The 15247-nt window shown below is 40.0% G+C and overlaps 1 protein-coding gene across 2 annotated transcripts in view; it reads right to left on the bottom strand.

The window, feature by feature from the left end:
- Positions 1-11964: 11964 nt before the first annotated feature.
- Positions 11965-15247, bottom strand: part of LOC149802520 (uncharacterized) — a 176557-nt gene continuing 173274 nt past the window's right edge. For both annotated transcript variants that reach the window (XM_089951759.1, XM_089951760.1), the window contains exon 97: positions 11965-15233. In XM_089951759.1, coding sequence (XP_089807885.1) covers positions 14976-15233 — 258 coding nt within the window. In that variant the 3' untranslated portion in view covers positions 11965-14975. The remainder of the gene's footprint in view (positions 15234-15247) is intronic.

Here is a 15247-nt window from a genome sequence, read left to right as displayed (position 1 = left end):
GTTGAAAAGTAACTTTTTTCCTTGAACAACTCTCGTGCATACTGGGCCACTTCTTGGGTCCAAGCCTCAAAACCCCATTCTTTCCAGGCACGGACATCTGACCAATGGGGATGTAAGTCACAAGCTACACACACATCGTCATACACGTCTTGGGTAGCTAAAAGTTGACGAATCTTTTTTTCCTGTTGAGGTCGAGAAGTATCCAGATGAAACCGCAAGGCTTTGAGCAAAAGGAGTTTTTCGTGACCATTTAAGGCCATTGAGGTGGTAAGTACTGATCGTAAAGAGTCCACAAAGAATCGGCTGGTAAACGAAATCCCAGAAAACAAGTCACTAAGACACACACCACTTGTCGTCCCAAATTGAATGGATACAGTTCTTGTAATAATTGATGGTAATGATCCACGGTTTGAATATGGTCATTGAGTTCCTTCCACGGAATCTGTTCAATGACATGTGACATAAGCCGTGGCATGGCAGCCTGTTTTTATATTCTCTTTTCTTCGGATGCAATACACGTACTTTCTAGCCAGAGATCTTCGTTCTCCAGTAGGGAATCTAAATCTTGCATACTGTAACCGAAACGTCAGAGTTCGTTTAGAAGTTTCCTCTTCCGCTAAGTAGATTCCACGTAACAAATTTTGGTAATCCTTTAACTTGTCTTCCTCAATGAGTTGCACTAGGTGAATCTCGAAGTAACCAAAATTATGAACATGTCGATTATTAGCGACCTCAAAGTTTTGAACAATGTCTGACCATTGAAAGAATTTCTGACGAATCAGTTCTCTTATACCATTCAGGTACCAGTGGTTAAAGATCTGGTGACGTAACGGATGCAATTGTTCTTTACGTTTCACTTGTATTTTGACCAGCTCTCGGTAAATCCTTTCTCTCAACTCCACAGGCATATCACGAATGTTCTCTTGTAAAGTATTCATGAATAGGTCAGTCCGTACAATTCACAAAAGTAATCCACATAGTGAGTAATTTCTGACCACTGCCATTCAGGGTAACGTCCAAGAATGTCACTGAACTCTTTTGATGTAAACGGTCTAAAGCGATACAATAGAAGAAATGCACCCTTGACCCAAAGAAATCTAACACACTGGTTGACTTTTTTCACTTTCCTCTTTTGAATTTCTCGATACAAAAGTTCTACAGTGACCCACTGAGATTTCACTCTGGCAAAATCCTGCCAAACTTCCTTGTAAATCTTCTCTTGTAGTTCTTTAGGTAATGATTCAATATCGTTTTTGAAATGAAGTTTAAATACTGGTCTCGGTGATGTCCAACATTTGACTCCTAGCCAATCTGGTTTCTTCTTCGTCAACGACATGGTAAGTTACTTCAATGTCTCGGTCCCACTAAGGGTAAGTAATGACAATTCGGTGACCATCGAGCATGTTCTACGTAGGCCGAATCTTGCGGTTCCCAGTGGTGAAGTGACACACCGCAACTTAAGCACTTGACTTTATCTCCTTCGCCCAAGTAGAAAAATCCGGCTCTGGCTAATTCTTCGGGGGTCGGTCCTCCCAGATACTTAGGCCATTTTCCTTTGAACGATTGAAGACGATTTTCAAAGTCGCAGTATTCCGACAAACGCACAGGGAACGAATATTCGTCTTTCACAGGTTCGTTTCGATGAGGGTTGGGTGACATGAACAGGAGTTTGCTCAGGGCTGGATGACATCCGTAAGGGGGTAAACGTGAAGGTGAACATTCCCCTTTAAACCCGGTAAAATGTCCAAGAGGACGAGCGGCATCACTTTCGCATCCCTCAGGTTTGACACGCACAGCATCACTTTCCATGATAGGGGTAGGGACACTAAAGTTCCCATGATGCTTCACGCCATCGCTCAGGTCACAACGTACGGCATCGTACCCATCGCAAGGCTCACAATCGCATTCCACTTCCGAAGCCTCACACTTGAATTGTGCCTTCTAAACAACTTGTTCTGTGTTTCTCTGAAAGTATTCATCTTATTCGCCCGGTCTTGGTAGTCACAATGAACTATCGATCTTGACCATAGCCCCCTTTTTATACTAGTCGCAATGCAGTCTCCAGCGTGTACATCTTTCCTTTTTTACGTTTTTTATGTCTTGTTCTGGAAGGTACCGTCTCTAAGGTACCGTCAACATTGTACCGTAGTGTGATGGGTGGAAAGGCCATAGAAAGGTAAGGGCAGTGCAGAGACCATCGAGTGTGTTCCAGAATAGCTGAATCTTTATAGATACATAGATCCATTCGTAACTTCAGTCCGCAAGCGAAACACTGTACCTCGTATCCCAATCCTGACTCAGGTCCCAAGTAGACAAATCCTGTTCTAGCTAAAACATGCGAAGAAGGTAATCCTTCCCTATCGGTAGGCCATTTCTGAAACGTGTCCAATCGACGGGCACAATCACAATAGTCAGGTAAGAAGACTGGAAAATGGTAGGGTTTGAACTTGGAGTTCTCATCGGGTTTCTCACTCAATTCTTGCTGTGGCGAAGTCATCTTTCTGGTGGGGTAACTATCCTCTTACAACCAATGTTTTATACCAACGTGTCCATACGGTAAGGTGAAATGATTGGGAAGTCGCACTTGCTTCTGGTACACGATTTGATAGACTTTTTCCAAGGGTCGACTGACGATGTGGTGAGTGGGTAAACGTACAATTTTGTTCGGTTGGTGAGTGGTCACTTTAAAGTTTCCATCCTCTCCCGATTGCAAGGCTTCTTTCAATACCCCAAAGTTGACCACTCGACTGGTACGATAATTCAGAGTCAATCCTTTCACTTTGCACGTCGTGTGCACTTCTCCTTGTTTGTCCCGGTATTCGTAGCCGTAATTTTTGGGACCGCCACTGACGAAACTTAGAATCTTGTCGTCGGGATGCTCGTCTGTCCAGGCTCCTAAACGGTCTCCTTCGATGTTAGGGTGATGTTGAATCGGGTGATGGATGTAAATGCAACTGTCCGTGTCAAAGTACAGGACGCGTTCTTCTAACAGTTCTAAAGCTTCGTACAATTTTAAGCGAGCATGGGCTGTCACGTAAGCCGCAATGATGACATTTCCAAAAGGGTCGTCTTGTACAAAGTCCAGATCTTCTTTGTAATTGACCAAGATCAAATTCTCTCGAATGACGTCCACGTGTTTCATGTATTTGGTTTTGTCGTGAATCATCTGGAAGTAGCGGGAAGGTTCTGTCAAATATTCCGTCTTGGGTAAACACGGTCGTTGTGCCATTTTACCCCACAAGCAATTTAACATCACTTTGGCAAACGATCGCCTGCCTTCGTTTTTCTCGATGTGGTCTAAAGTGATGCCTTCTTGTTCGTAGTATTTCTCTTTGAATTGTATTTGGTCTTCGGGAGTGTGACACCAGGAAGGATAGCCGCTAGCTTCTTGTTTCAGTTTCAAAAAGGCATCCACGTAGTCGGCGAAAATGCCTTTCTGACTGGGGTCACCCTTGTGGTATTGTTGTGTCTTGGGAAAGTGGCAAATTTCGTACACTTCTAACAGTTGGTATCCCATGTCCATAGCTTTGAACAATTCTACGCTGACCCAGGTTCCCGTCAAGGCACGTTCTTCCTGGGTGTGCTGACAAGGTTGGTCTTGGTTGCACGTTTCGGCACAAGTACGGCACAAGGGAAACATCAGTTTGCCTTGACAATGGTGAGGTAAGACGGGATGGTATAGGTTCGTGGGAGGCAAAACTTTACACTTGATCAAGCCTTCGTATTGTCGAATGTTTTTCAGGTCGATGTGTTCCGTCAACAATTGCGGGTGCCCTACAGGAAAGCGACAATATTTGCACACGTAGGGATACAACGAACACACGTCCAAGTATTTGATTTCTTCTCCTTTCTCTTCGTCGGCTTGGTACAGCAAACAGGTGGCATTGGTCCTTCCTCCGTACAAACTATCCCTCGGGTTCAGCGGGTCCATGAACTGGTAACTTTCCACGAGGCGTTTAAACTCGGGATCGGTTTTCATACGGTGATCGTACTCGTGTTCCCACATTTCCACCACTTGGTATCCTTGCTGTTCTAACTTTAGGCGTCGCTGACAAGTGTCCTGGTACAAGTCTTCCATGGTTCGTTGTAAAAACTGATTTTTAGTGCCACGGTCAGGGTAACAGACGGGACATCCGTGAAATAAGCAACCGTTAAACTCGTACACGATCTTGGGGTTTTCTAAGTCCCAGCCATCGACCGAATACGTTCCGATGGTCTTTTCGCCCCCTCCGTTGCGGGCATGCTGAATCCACTTGTCTTCCTTGTCACACAAGTAATGTAACCAACGTAGGGCTTTGACCGAGTATTGACGTTTGACATAGTGGGTCGTTTGAGGACTGATGACAGCCACGGTGTTTTCAGGCATGAATCGTTGTCGATACACTAAGGAACACGCTTTGGCAATGGTGCAAGCTTCTCTCAAAGGATCGACCCCTCCGTGTTCCATGAACAGTTCTCGAAATTTTCCACAGCAACGTCGTAAAATGTCCACGTCGGAACGACAATACTTTAGCATTTCTTCCTGAAAGTCGAAAGGGTCCGAGGCGTGAGCCTGGTACCAAGCGTAGAAAGCTTCTCGTTGTTCGGTACGCATGTTGTCGGGGTCGTAATAGTGAGCCTCAGGTAAATGGGGTAGAACGGCGTGTTGATTGGCTTCCGTATTGAAAAAGTGTGGAAAGTACCCTTTAGCCATTTCTGTCATTCCAAACGTTTTAGGCATTCGACTCAAAGGCATGGCCAAATAGCTCATCGAATCTTTAAACTGTACTTGTCCCACTTGCATGAAAATGATTTTGGCTCCGTTCAAAGTCACTTTAGGACGCTCGGTGCCTTGTTCCGTATAGTATCTGAGAAGAAACTGTCCATCGTATCCGGAGAAATTGTGAGCCATCACCGTGGCATGGCGATGACAATCTCGGTAACGTTCGATCTCCTCTTGGCTCCACGTCTTGTCGACGGGGTCTAAGACCCATTGGGCAAAATCGGCTAACGTGTTCGGTCCTCGAAAGATTTTTTCACGCCCTCCAGGAATCTTGCTGCAGTGAGGGCAATGACTGAAGATAGGTTCTTGAATGCACTTCTCGCACGCTCGATGAGCCACGCAGAAATTAGGAATGTGAATGCCAGTCTCTTGCACGCATTCGAAATCGAAAAAGATGAAATTGCCTTTCTTCTTGTGACCGTCCTCTTTCTCTGGTGGGGGCTGGTATTTTTGCACGTAACATTGGTGTTCCAAGTCCACGATGTGGTGACAAATGTGACATTTTTTCTTTCCTGAACATACGTGTGCCTTGGTATTATTGGTACGTATGACTTGTTCACACGCGGGGCACAATCTCAGCAGTTGACAAGCGCATTTCTTCTGTGAACCTTGCGTCTTCAAATGTTGTTGGTAACAGGTAGGGCTGACAAACGTGCGCAGACAAGTTGAACAAGGCACTGGTTCTTCGCTCAGACAGGGTGAAGAGGCCAAACATCCTGAGCATTTCAATCCACAATGCTTGTGTTGCTTTCGATTGTTATAACCATGGTCACATTTCTCACAATAATAAACATATCCCAGGAATCCGGTGATACTGGTAATGGTATCGAAATGTTCATCGTGATGATACAGGTGAATGTATTTTCCGTCCTTAAAATCTTGGCCTCGAAACAACAGAGGCCCGCGCATTTCTTGAGGGTGCACTTTCAAGGTGTAGCGTGGAGCTAGGACATCTTGCAATTTTTGCATTTCAGGAATGCCACAGGGTGTGTCTTTGGACAGGCCAGCTTGTTGCAACAGGAGTTCTGCTTCGTTTCGTTGTTTGGCTCGATCGCATCGTTGAATAGTTTTCCAAGTTCTTTTCCATTCTACCGTGTCGTTCTTGTTGGCATAGGTTCGTCCCACCACGATGGCACGGGCTAAACACATCTGGTCCTGAGGGTTGTTAATTTGGACGAGACTCTTTTTGGTGCTGCGAAGGTCGTTCACCAATAACATCTTTTTGCATCCAGTCCCTTGAGGAGGAGAGACGTGGGTCATGTCCAGTGTGGCTTTACCATCGGTGGTGTCAAACTGGTCGTTGGATTGTTGTACGTGTTGAATCTTGTCCATGACTTTGGAAGCGGTCAATTCTGCAGGGGTGCTAAACTCGATCCAAACAGGGGATTTCAAACCGTCGTGTTGTATGGAAAGTCTCAAGCGATCGTCTTCTTTGGGTTGACATTGTTGCTTGAGTGCAGTGAGCAAAGAATCCCACACCTCGGTGATGAACACTTCTGCTTTCTCTAACGGCACTTCAGCCTTGAAATCTTTAAACTTCACTGTGTATTTGTAAGCCGTGGTTCTAAATTTTCTAGAGGAGCGCTTTTCCGTCTCTCGAATGGAATAGTACTTTTCAGGGTTGACTAAGGGTGGTGAACTTGGTTTAGAGGGTTCTGATTCTGGTTCACTCATGTCCTCTTCAAAATCACTGGCATGAATTTGTGCCAAGATTTCAGCCCTGGTACGAGGCGATAGATCACGTTTCTGCCTCTTACTTTCTTCTTCTTCTTTCTTCTCGAATGAATTAGATCGTTTCATCTTGAAAGCAAAAAGTCAAATGACTCAAGTTCAAACACCATGAGCTACTTTATAGTCATAGTAGACCAGCGTATATAAAAGGGTGTGTGTCTTGTCCTTTCACTATTCATTTCACTCTCAAGCCGAGCACAACGATGGAAGAGACTAACCAGATGGAACGTTTCGTCAGAGCTTTGCGAGGGGTCATTAGAAAATTCTCTTCAGACCAGCCTACGGACTACTCTCCTTCCTTTAGAGATAAAAGTCAAGATACTTGCTATGTCTGTCAGAAGAAAGGGCATTGGTCTTCAGAGTGTCCAGACCGTCAAAAAAGAACAAAAACAGGGACTAAAAAAGACAAAAGTCAAGATACCTGTTATTATTGTAAAGAAAAAGGACATTGGTCTCCAGATTGCCCAAAAAAGAAACAAGAGGAGTCAGAAGAAAAGAGGGATTCTTCAGAAGAAGAGAGGGATTCTTCAGAAGAAGAGAGGGATTCTTCAGAGGAAGAAGAGGAAGAAAGAAGACAATTCTATTTACAAGAGGCAAAGAAACAGGAGAAGAAGAAAAGAAGAAGGGAAGAAAATGAGGAAAAGACGGTGAAGAAATTTAAAAAACAGAGAGACTAAACAAGGAGAAAGAAGAAGTCAATGAACTTTTTATTAAAGTGTTGTGTTGTGAATTGTGAATTGGATTGTAAAAAATGGATAAAAGAATAAATTAATGATATAAGGTAAGTGTCTTTGAGTTTTGATTTTAAAATAAGAACGTACACTCATGCACTCATACACAGACACGTACTATTAGGGTAAAATGGGTGGTTTTTTTTTTTTTTTTTTTTTTGAGTTATTGGCAAATTGAAATTGTATTTCTTTTCGAGAAATGTGGGTGGCCCTGAAAAGGGCCTTTTTCTTCATGGTGAAGGGGTGAGTTTAAGCAATCAACTTTAACTGCCTTAAGCCTTTGCCATGGCCAAGGCCTAATTCTGGACTGCGTAATGTTGATGATGATGATAATGATTGGGTTGAAATCACTAAGGGTGGTATGGTAGGCTTAGTCACAGGGTTGACGTGTTTAGCTCGGGAAGGTCGTATTCTCTTCGGTCGTAATAAAGAAGTCTGATACATTTGTTTCAGACTTCTTAACTCCGCTAAAATGTCCAACAGTACCGTGACCGTTTGATTTTCACCCTCTTGTTTCTTTGCTGCTACTTCTTCTTCTTGCTGTTGCTGCTGTTGTTTTTTTCTTACCTCTTCTTCTTGCTGTTGCTGTAGGAGAAAAGCCTGTTCCGCTTCCTTTTGTCGTTGTATAAATTTCTCCAATTCTTCTTTCTGTCTCTGTCTAAAATTCTCCACTTGCGGTAATGAAGAAGGTAACGAAGGTTCCGGAACCAATTCTTGCGAGGAGAGAAAATCCACAAAATCCCAATTCACCTCTTCTGAAAGTAAGTCCGAGTTCCCTTGGGCAGTCTCCCCTGTTGGTGCAGCCCAATGGATCGTTTTCTGAGTTTCCGTCATGTTGAATCACTGTCGCATAGATTGACTGCACACAAGCGCTAGCGAATCAATATAGACCAACAGACGTCACAGACGGCTCTCTTCTGATTGGATGCGGGGCTGACTGAATTTTGTAACGCGTGTTCGGATTGGTGAATGAACTCAATCCGTTTCAATCCTACCTGTACCTATAAATAAGCGCAGTTCAGTGCATTGATTCACCTGTTCTCGTCGCTTCAAGATGTGGACCGATGTGTAATCTTCTAAGCTTGTGTCTTCCATGATGTTCCGGACGGACATGCTCATGTATGTCCGATCCAAATGGACCGTTGTCCACAGGACAAACACCAGCCTGTGGATACGTAGGATCTACGTCGAAAGACAAGGATGCCTGAAAGAGTGCTGATTTATGGACCAACAGTGAGACGCAGCCTAAGGACAAGAAGAAGACCAATGCGGTGCCCTTTATGTTAATGAATACATTAACATAAACCCAAAGGCCCTTTTCAGGGCCAGCCATATTTCTCGAAAAGAGATAGCCTTTCCATTGCCTACCCCTTTTTTTATTTTTTTTTTAAAACAAAAAATCCCATGTTCAATTTCCCTTGACGCTATAAAGACCCACCCTGTTTAATTTCCTTTTTTTGTCGCTAGACAGACCCACGATTTTTTTTTTCTCCATGTTAATTTCCCTTGTCGCTAATCTGACCCATGATTTTTCTCCATGTTAAATTTCCCTTGTCGCTAATCTGACCCAAGGGTGTTTTTAATGCTAATTCCCATTGTCGCTAATCTAACCCCCTTCACTACTCGCATACTTTGATGAAGGCACATTTTTAGCCACAGTGATGCTGGCCATTGACATGCTGAATCCAAAATCTATAGATGAACTTGTTGACAAGAGCAAACCATCTACAAAGCTTGCTCATGGTTTGTGGCAGATGTATTGCACTATTTTGTACAAACCGTTTCCTTCCTTGATATTTGACAAGATTAGTAGGTGTCTTCCATGTCTAAAACGTCCTATGTAAAGTTAATTAAATGCATTTTGTACAGAATATAACCAGCTTGCTGAAATAGTTTATCTTTGTTTCAGTCACTTGACTTCTTCACTGGATGCCGTCCACAATGTTCGATCAAAGTAGTGGGAAAGGAAGTTATTGTGATGAAACCATTTTCTTCTAATAGTCACTGTGACTTTAACCGTTGATTTTTTAACCCTAAATCACGAGGTGTTTTTCCCATGTCATTTGCAAAACCGTATACAATGTTGGTCAATACAACTATGTTTGAGCTCTATCGAACAAGTGCAGCATCGTTTTACTCACCAGGACCAGGGCAACTGGCGCACAGTGGCATGTTGAAAGTTTAGAAGGAATAATATCCGTTATTATTTATCTCGGTTGGCCTTGCTCTGATACCAACCTTGAGCAATGAAACAAGTCAAGAGACAACTGCACATTGATTTTCACCATTTAATAACAACCAAACCCGATGGTTGACTCGATAAGTTCAAAAATTTGGTTTGCAATTAAGGTAAAGCTGCACCATACCAAAGTTCTTCTCAGTCGTCTTTCGTTCCGATTGTGATTGACGCTCATGGAAACGACATTAAATTTCCAAAACAGTATATATAATCGCAGAGCATATGAAGACAGCACCATTACAAAAGTAAATTCTTGGTCATAGTAAAGACTCAACATTTTCTAATTATGTTGTCTAGACTAGATAGTGATTAGTTGAAAACTGTATAGAATCCTAATTTGCCAATATCATACTTCTGTACTACTGTTGAACAAGCATTAAGTCCATGCTAAAATTTGTCAAACAATAAACAATGATTTAGTTATTGGTATTACATAAAATAAGAGTAACGTTGTTGTTGTTGTAGTGTTTAACGCCATTTTTCAGCACACGATAGGCTATACATGGCGGCCAGTATTAATGGTGGAGGAAGAACCCTGAAAAACCCAGGGAAGAACCACCGACCCACGAGAAGCTACTGGCATAAGAGTAACGTAAGCAGCTCCTTATATACACTCTGTGTTTAATATAGTCACATAGATTTACCCTCTAAAGCATCTATTGAACAACTGAATAGCAATTGTGGAGAATGTTTTTGTCTCACTGGAACTCTATTTGTGTGACCTATGCATACATACTGGTCTCATATTGACAGTATGGCAAACTCTCAAGACTGATTAGGAGAATATGATACAGACACAGAGTTTGTGGATCGGAATAAATTTTGCCTTTCTATAAATGAAAATGACAGATTAACGTTTTAAACGTCAGTGCATGACAAATTTAAGGATATTGACGTAAATTTATTAGTTTGCTGTTAGAATTGTGACCTGAGAATGTTATTGAAAGAAATCACTCTGATCACCAGAAGTCTATAATCAAATTCTTGTGCCACACTTCATCGTATACATCTTCTAGGCAACATATTTTTCTATATATGTATATTACATAGCATATAAAAAAAAACAGTCAAAGCGTATGGAGGTTCAATGATGTCTTGAAAATAAATTTGTTTATAATATAAGACAGAATAATACCTTTAATTGGAATTGCAATATTTAACAGCCTTTGCAGTAGTTTGGTGATATAAAAGAATGCAATTTACGAAGCTGAGATAAGAATAATGTTTAGGATATAACTTCCGATTTGAAAGCTGTTATAATATAAGATTGCAGAAATAGTAAATCGGAGTGAGCATCCATAGCAGTTTGCCATATAGAAGATGTAATACTAAAGAGATTAAACGATATGATTTTGTTAAAGTTGCAAATGAAGCTTTTAAGATCTGGCTCATGCAGCCTAGTTCAGATATATAGATTTGGTTTGGTAGAGGGTGTTTATGTTTTGCAGCCCTGTTCAGATATATAAACTTTGTTTGGTAGAGGGCGTTTTGTTTTTGCAGCCCAGTTCAGATATATAAACTTTGGTAGAGGGCGTTTATGTTTTTGCAGCCCAGTTCAGATATATAAACTTTGTTTGGTAGAGGGCGTTTATGTTTTTTGCAGCCCAGTTCAGATATATAAACTTTGTTTGGTAGAGGGTGTTTATGTTTTTGCAGCCCAGTTCAGATATATAAACTTTGTTTGGTAGAGGGCGTTTATGTTTTTTGCAGCCCAGTTCAGATATATAAACTTTGTTTGGTAGAGGGCGTTTATGATTTTGCTGCCCAGTTCAGATATATAAACTTTGGTAGAGGGCGTTTATGTTTTCGCAGCCCAGTTCAGATATATAAACTTTGTTTGGTAGAGGGTGTTTATGCTTTTGCAACCCAGTTCAGATATATAAACTTTGGTAGAGGGCCTTTATGTTTTTGCAGCCCAGTTCAGATATATAAACTTTGGTAGAGAGCGTTTATGCTTTTGCATTTAGTTCCACGATAATATGGTAGGTGAAACATATTCTACAGATTACTGCTAAAATAGCAATAATAGTAAGGTGGAATATGTCAATATCGTGCATCATGGTTGGTTCTGTAGTCTTCATTACTTGTTCTTAAAATTTCATTTAAAGATAAGCACATAAGTGGTTAGGGATACCGGTAGTTGTCCATAATGGGTTTTATGTTGTTGTTGTTGTTGGGTTTAATGCCATTTTTCAGCACAAGATAGGCTATGCATGGCAGCCAGTATAATTGGTTGAGGAAGGACCCTGGAAAACCCCAGGAAGAACCACCGACTCACGAGAAGCTACTGGCAGGCTTTCTCACGTACCAACGTTAGCCAAGGCTGGGACTCGAACACACGCAGACAGAGGTGAGATGGCAGTGATCCGTAACGGTGAGCGCTTTAGACCACTCAGCCACTCGGGGCCCCTCATAATGGGTTTTAAGTGGGATAGATAGATATATGAATATACCTTTGATTAGTAACAGTGTTAGTTTAGATATTAAAACAATGAAGACTATTAAAATTGGATTTCTGAAGTTTATTACAAGAATAAGTATTGCATCTAGTTTTAGAATAGGGAAATACCATCATAATGTATGTCTCTCGTTATGTGTAGGACAAAATAGTTTCTATGGACACAAATATAGTCGCACCTATCTACGATGTAATGAATGAAACACTGACAACTATGCTAGTAAAGATATATCAGAATTTTTCTTAAATTTAATACTGCCTGTATACAAAGTAATAATATTTACAAGCTTTGAAAGTCAATTTTAAGAAATTGACTTAGATTGAAATAACATAAGGCATTAAGAAGAAGAAAAAGACTCCTAGAAAAAAATAATTTTGGGTATTTATGACTGACAGAATCGATGATTCTAACTGTACACGAACTGCTCATACAGTGGTTTCCACTTATTTAATTTTATAAATGCAAAATAATACAGTATGAACTGCAAAAGGCAAACAAATATGGAACTCAGAGGACATGCTGTGTTAATGTCAGATTTATAGATATTGTAAAAATGACACCTTATAATAAAATCTTTCTGGGTGTACTCTTATAACAACAGTCAAATGACATTAAGAACATTATTCATAAAAAAAACATCAAAGCAACAATTTTATTGAAAAAGGATTCTGAGAATTACAACTGGAACTGCATGGTCCATTTGCATTGGTCATTTGCATTGGTCATTTGTAAAGCTGATAGAAGAGTATAAAAATGAAACAACTTTGACTAAAATGTCGGAATGAAATCCTCAATAAAACACGCACACACGAGAAAAAGCACACACATACGAACAAAACACATTCATATGAATAAAAGTACATACATCTGAGAAACAACATCAACAAATGAGAGGAAAAACATACATTAGAGTAAAACACTTGCATATGAGGAAAGGCACATACTTAGAATAAAAAACATGTACATATGAGAAAAAAACATGCATGTATGTGAACAAAAACATGCTGAGATGAGAAAAACATATATGAGAAAGAGCAATCTTTTGCTGCATATTATGAATTGTGTTAGAAATGACATAAGTATAGAATAATATCACTGTTGAAAAGTTCAGATGCTGGTTGCATTGATATGAATTGTATAATAGAAATTATGTTAAAAACAATTAAAGCTATCAGGTAAAATATACCAATGATATGAGTACATTGACCATGAATTGCATTGTATCAATTTAAATATAGACTACACTGTATGCAATGCATTATCTATAGAGCTGCTTAACAATGTAGTAGATAAGAATATTATGTTAATAAAAATAAATATAAAATGCATTACTAGGCTAAAACTCAATATCATTTAAATGCAATTTATTTGCAGGAAATTGTTTACTACTCAGTATTGAAATTAGATTATGTAACCTTGAAGTAATTTTCCTCTTGGGAATTTCTTACAAAAGTCAATCAATCGGATCAGCGGACTTTCCTAATATACTGTTAGTAGCCATGATAAAAAGGCAACAGTGAACTTTGTACACAGGTTTACCTTTCACAAATAACTTCTTTAGAAATATCAAGCATCAGATATTATTGTTATTATTATTATTATTATTATTTCATCAAAGTTAAAAATACAGGTATATGTTGTTGTTCCTCACATGATTACTGTATCCTGATTATTTTGATTCATCCTATAAATTAAATTATCAATTATATTAAAATAAATCCCTAATCTTAGTTTATTTTGTGCATCATGACAAAACATTAATTCATGACTCATTGGCGGCTCATGTTTGACCGTGAAACAGTGAACTGATTCCTTAGTTGGCCAATTGGAGTAAATTAAGACTGGAAACAGCTGTTCGTGCTTCTTATGCAAGTTGTGGATTAGTCAGTTGCTTAACTTGCAGTCATCAAATGCCAATCAGCTCAGCCGTGAGGCTTGTGGTGAGTATGGAATCAAACAGTCATATTTGGATATTTTTGTGACGCATTAACCAACACATTGCCTGCCTTTACACACAAGTTTTAAATACTGAATGACCACCCATGACCCTAATAGAAAGGGATGTAACTCCTATATCTTCTCAAATATATATGCTTTCATTAGAGATAGTTTTAGTTGAAAGGCAAATACATCAAGATAAAGAATTATTCCTTTCAGAGTGGAACAAAAGGTAGAAACGTGATTTTCCCTACCATTCAGAAAAAAAAGAATGTCTTTGACCCCCTCCCATAAAGATTGAAACCACCTTGCTTTCAAAACTGACATATTGCCACCTTTAAGTTAGACTGACAGTGTGAATGGAACTGGAGTACACTGAGTAAAAATGATATATGAAATGTTTATATATCGATTCACATGAGATACTTTTACCTAAACAATGCCTTGCTCATCAAAGTTTGATCTGCATGCTTAGAGCAGCCATTGTTGATATGCTCCAGTGACCGCTTGAGGCACGGATAAACCACCATTGGCCATGAAGTATCTGACCACTAACCGCAGATAGCAATTTATACTGAAAATTTGCTGGGATGGAATTAGACTCGCCATTGTAACCAGGTGCCCATTATGTACATGTGACTATTAGGTCAGGTTTGATTAAACATCTAATAATAGCAGGATCATACAATGTTTTGTAATCTCATCCAGGAGCAAGTGTCCTACACAGTGAATCATAATGTCATTAGCAAATATGTTTCTTGTCCTCTTCACCACTATTTCCGAGGAAAGTAAAACTTATCTTAGAATCCCTTTCGTTCCAGGCCACCTGTGTGAGTTAGGAATGATCTGAATGCCTGAAAGTCAATTAATCAAGTTGTGATAATATTTTAGTAGCTGTTTCATACAGTATCAATTGCTTCATTGGATAGAATAATGCACACGAATAATCTCTTTACATGAATGAGGAAGACCACCACTTATAAGAAAAATATGTCTCAGTCGGTTGAAGAAATATTAGCAGCAAATGAAAGTCAGATGAATGGAGGTAAGAACATTTTTTAAATGCATTTCTTTTTTAGTACAAGTTAAACAATATGATAGGAAAAGGACTGTAATCAAAGCTTTGTTGAATATTTATATCCATTCTCTGTTGCATTATTGCTGGACTCATGCATGATGAATTCTGTAGTTTTTGTTGGATGGAACTGCACATCATTGACTCCATCGTAGGTGTTATTCGTGTAGCCATATTTCTTTCCAATCACAGGGTCAGTAAAGTACTCCAACACTTCTGTTGCTTCAGACTGGGAACTACTTTCACCATCCATTGGAAAGCATCCATCACCTTGATCTCGTGCAATGTTTAGGAATATCTATAGAGGAAAAG

Source organism: Sinohyriopsis cumingii, chromosome 3, assembly GCF_028554795.1.
Source record: "Sinohyriopsis cumingii isolate HCF-2022 chromosome 3, ASM2855479v2, whole genome shotgun sequence".
Lineage (NCBI taxonomy): Eukaryota > Metazoa > Mollusca > Bivalvia > Unionida > Unionidae > Sinohyriopsis > Sinohyriopsis cumingii.
The sequence above is the reverse complement of the archived record's forward strand: the minus strand, read 5'-3'. Positions and strand labels throughout refer to the sequence as shown.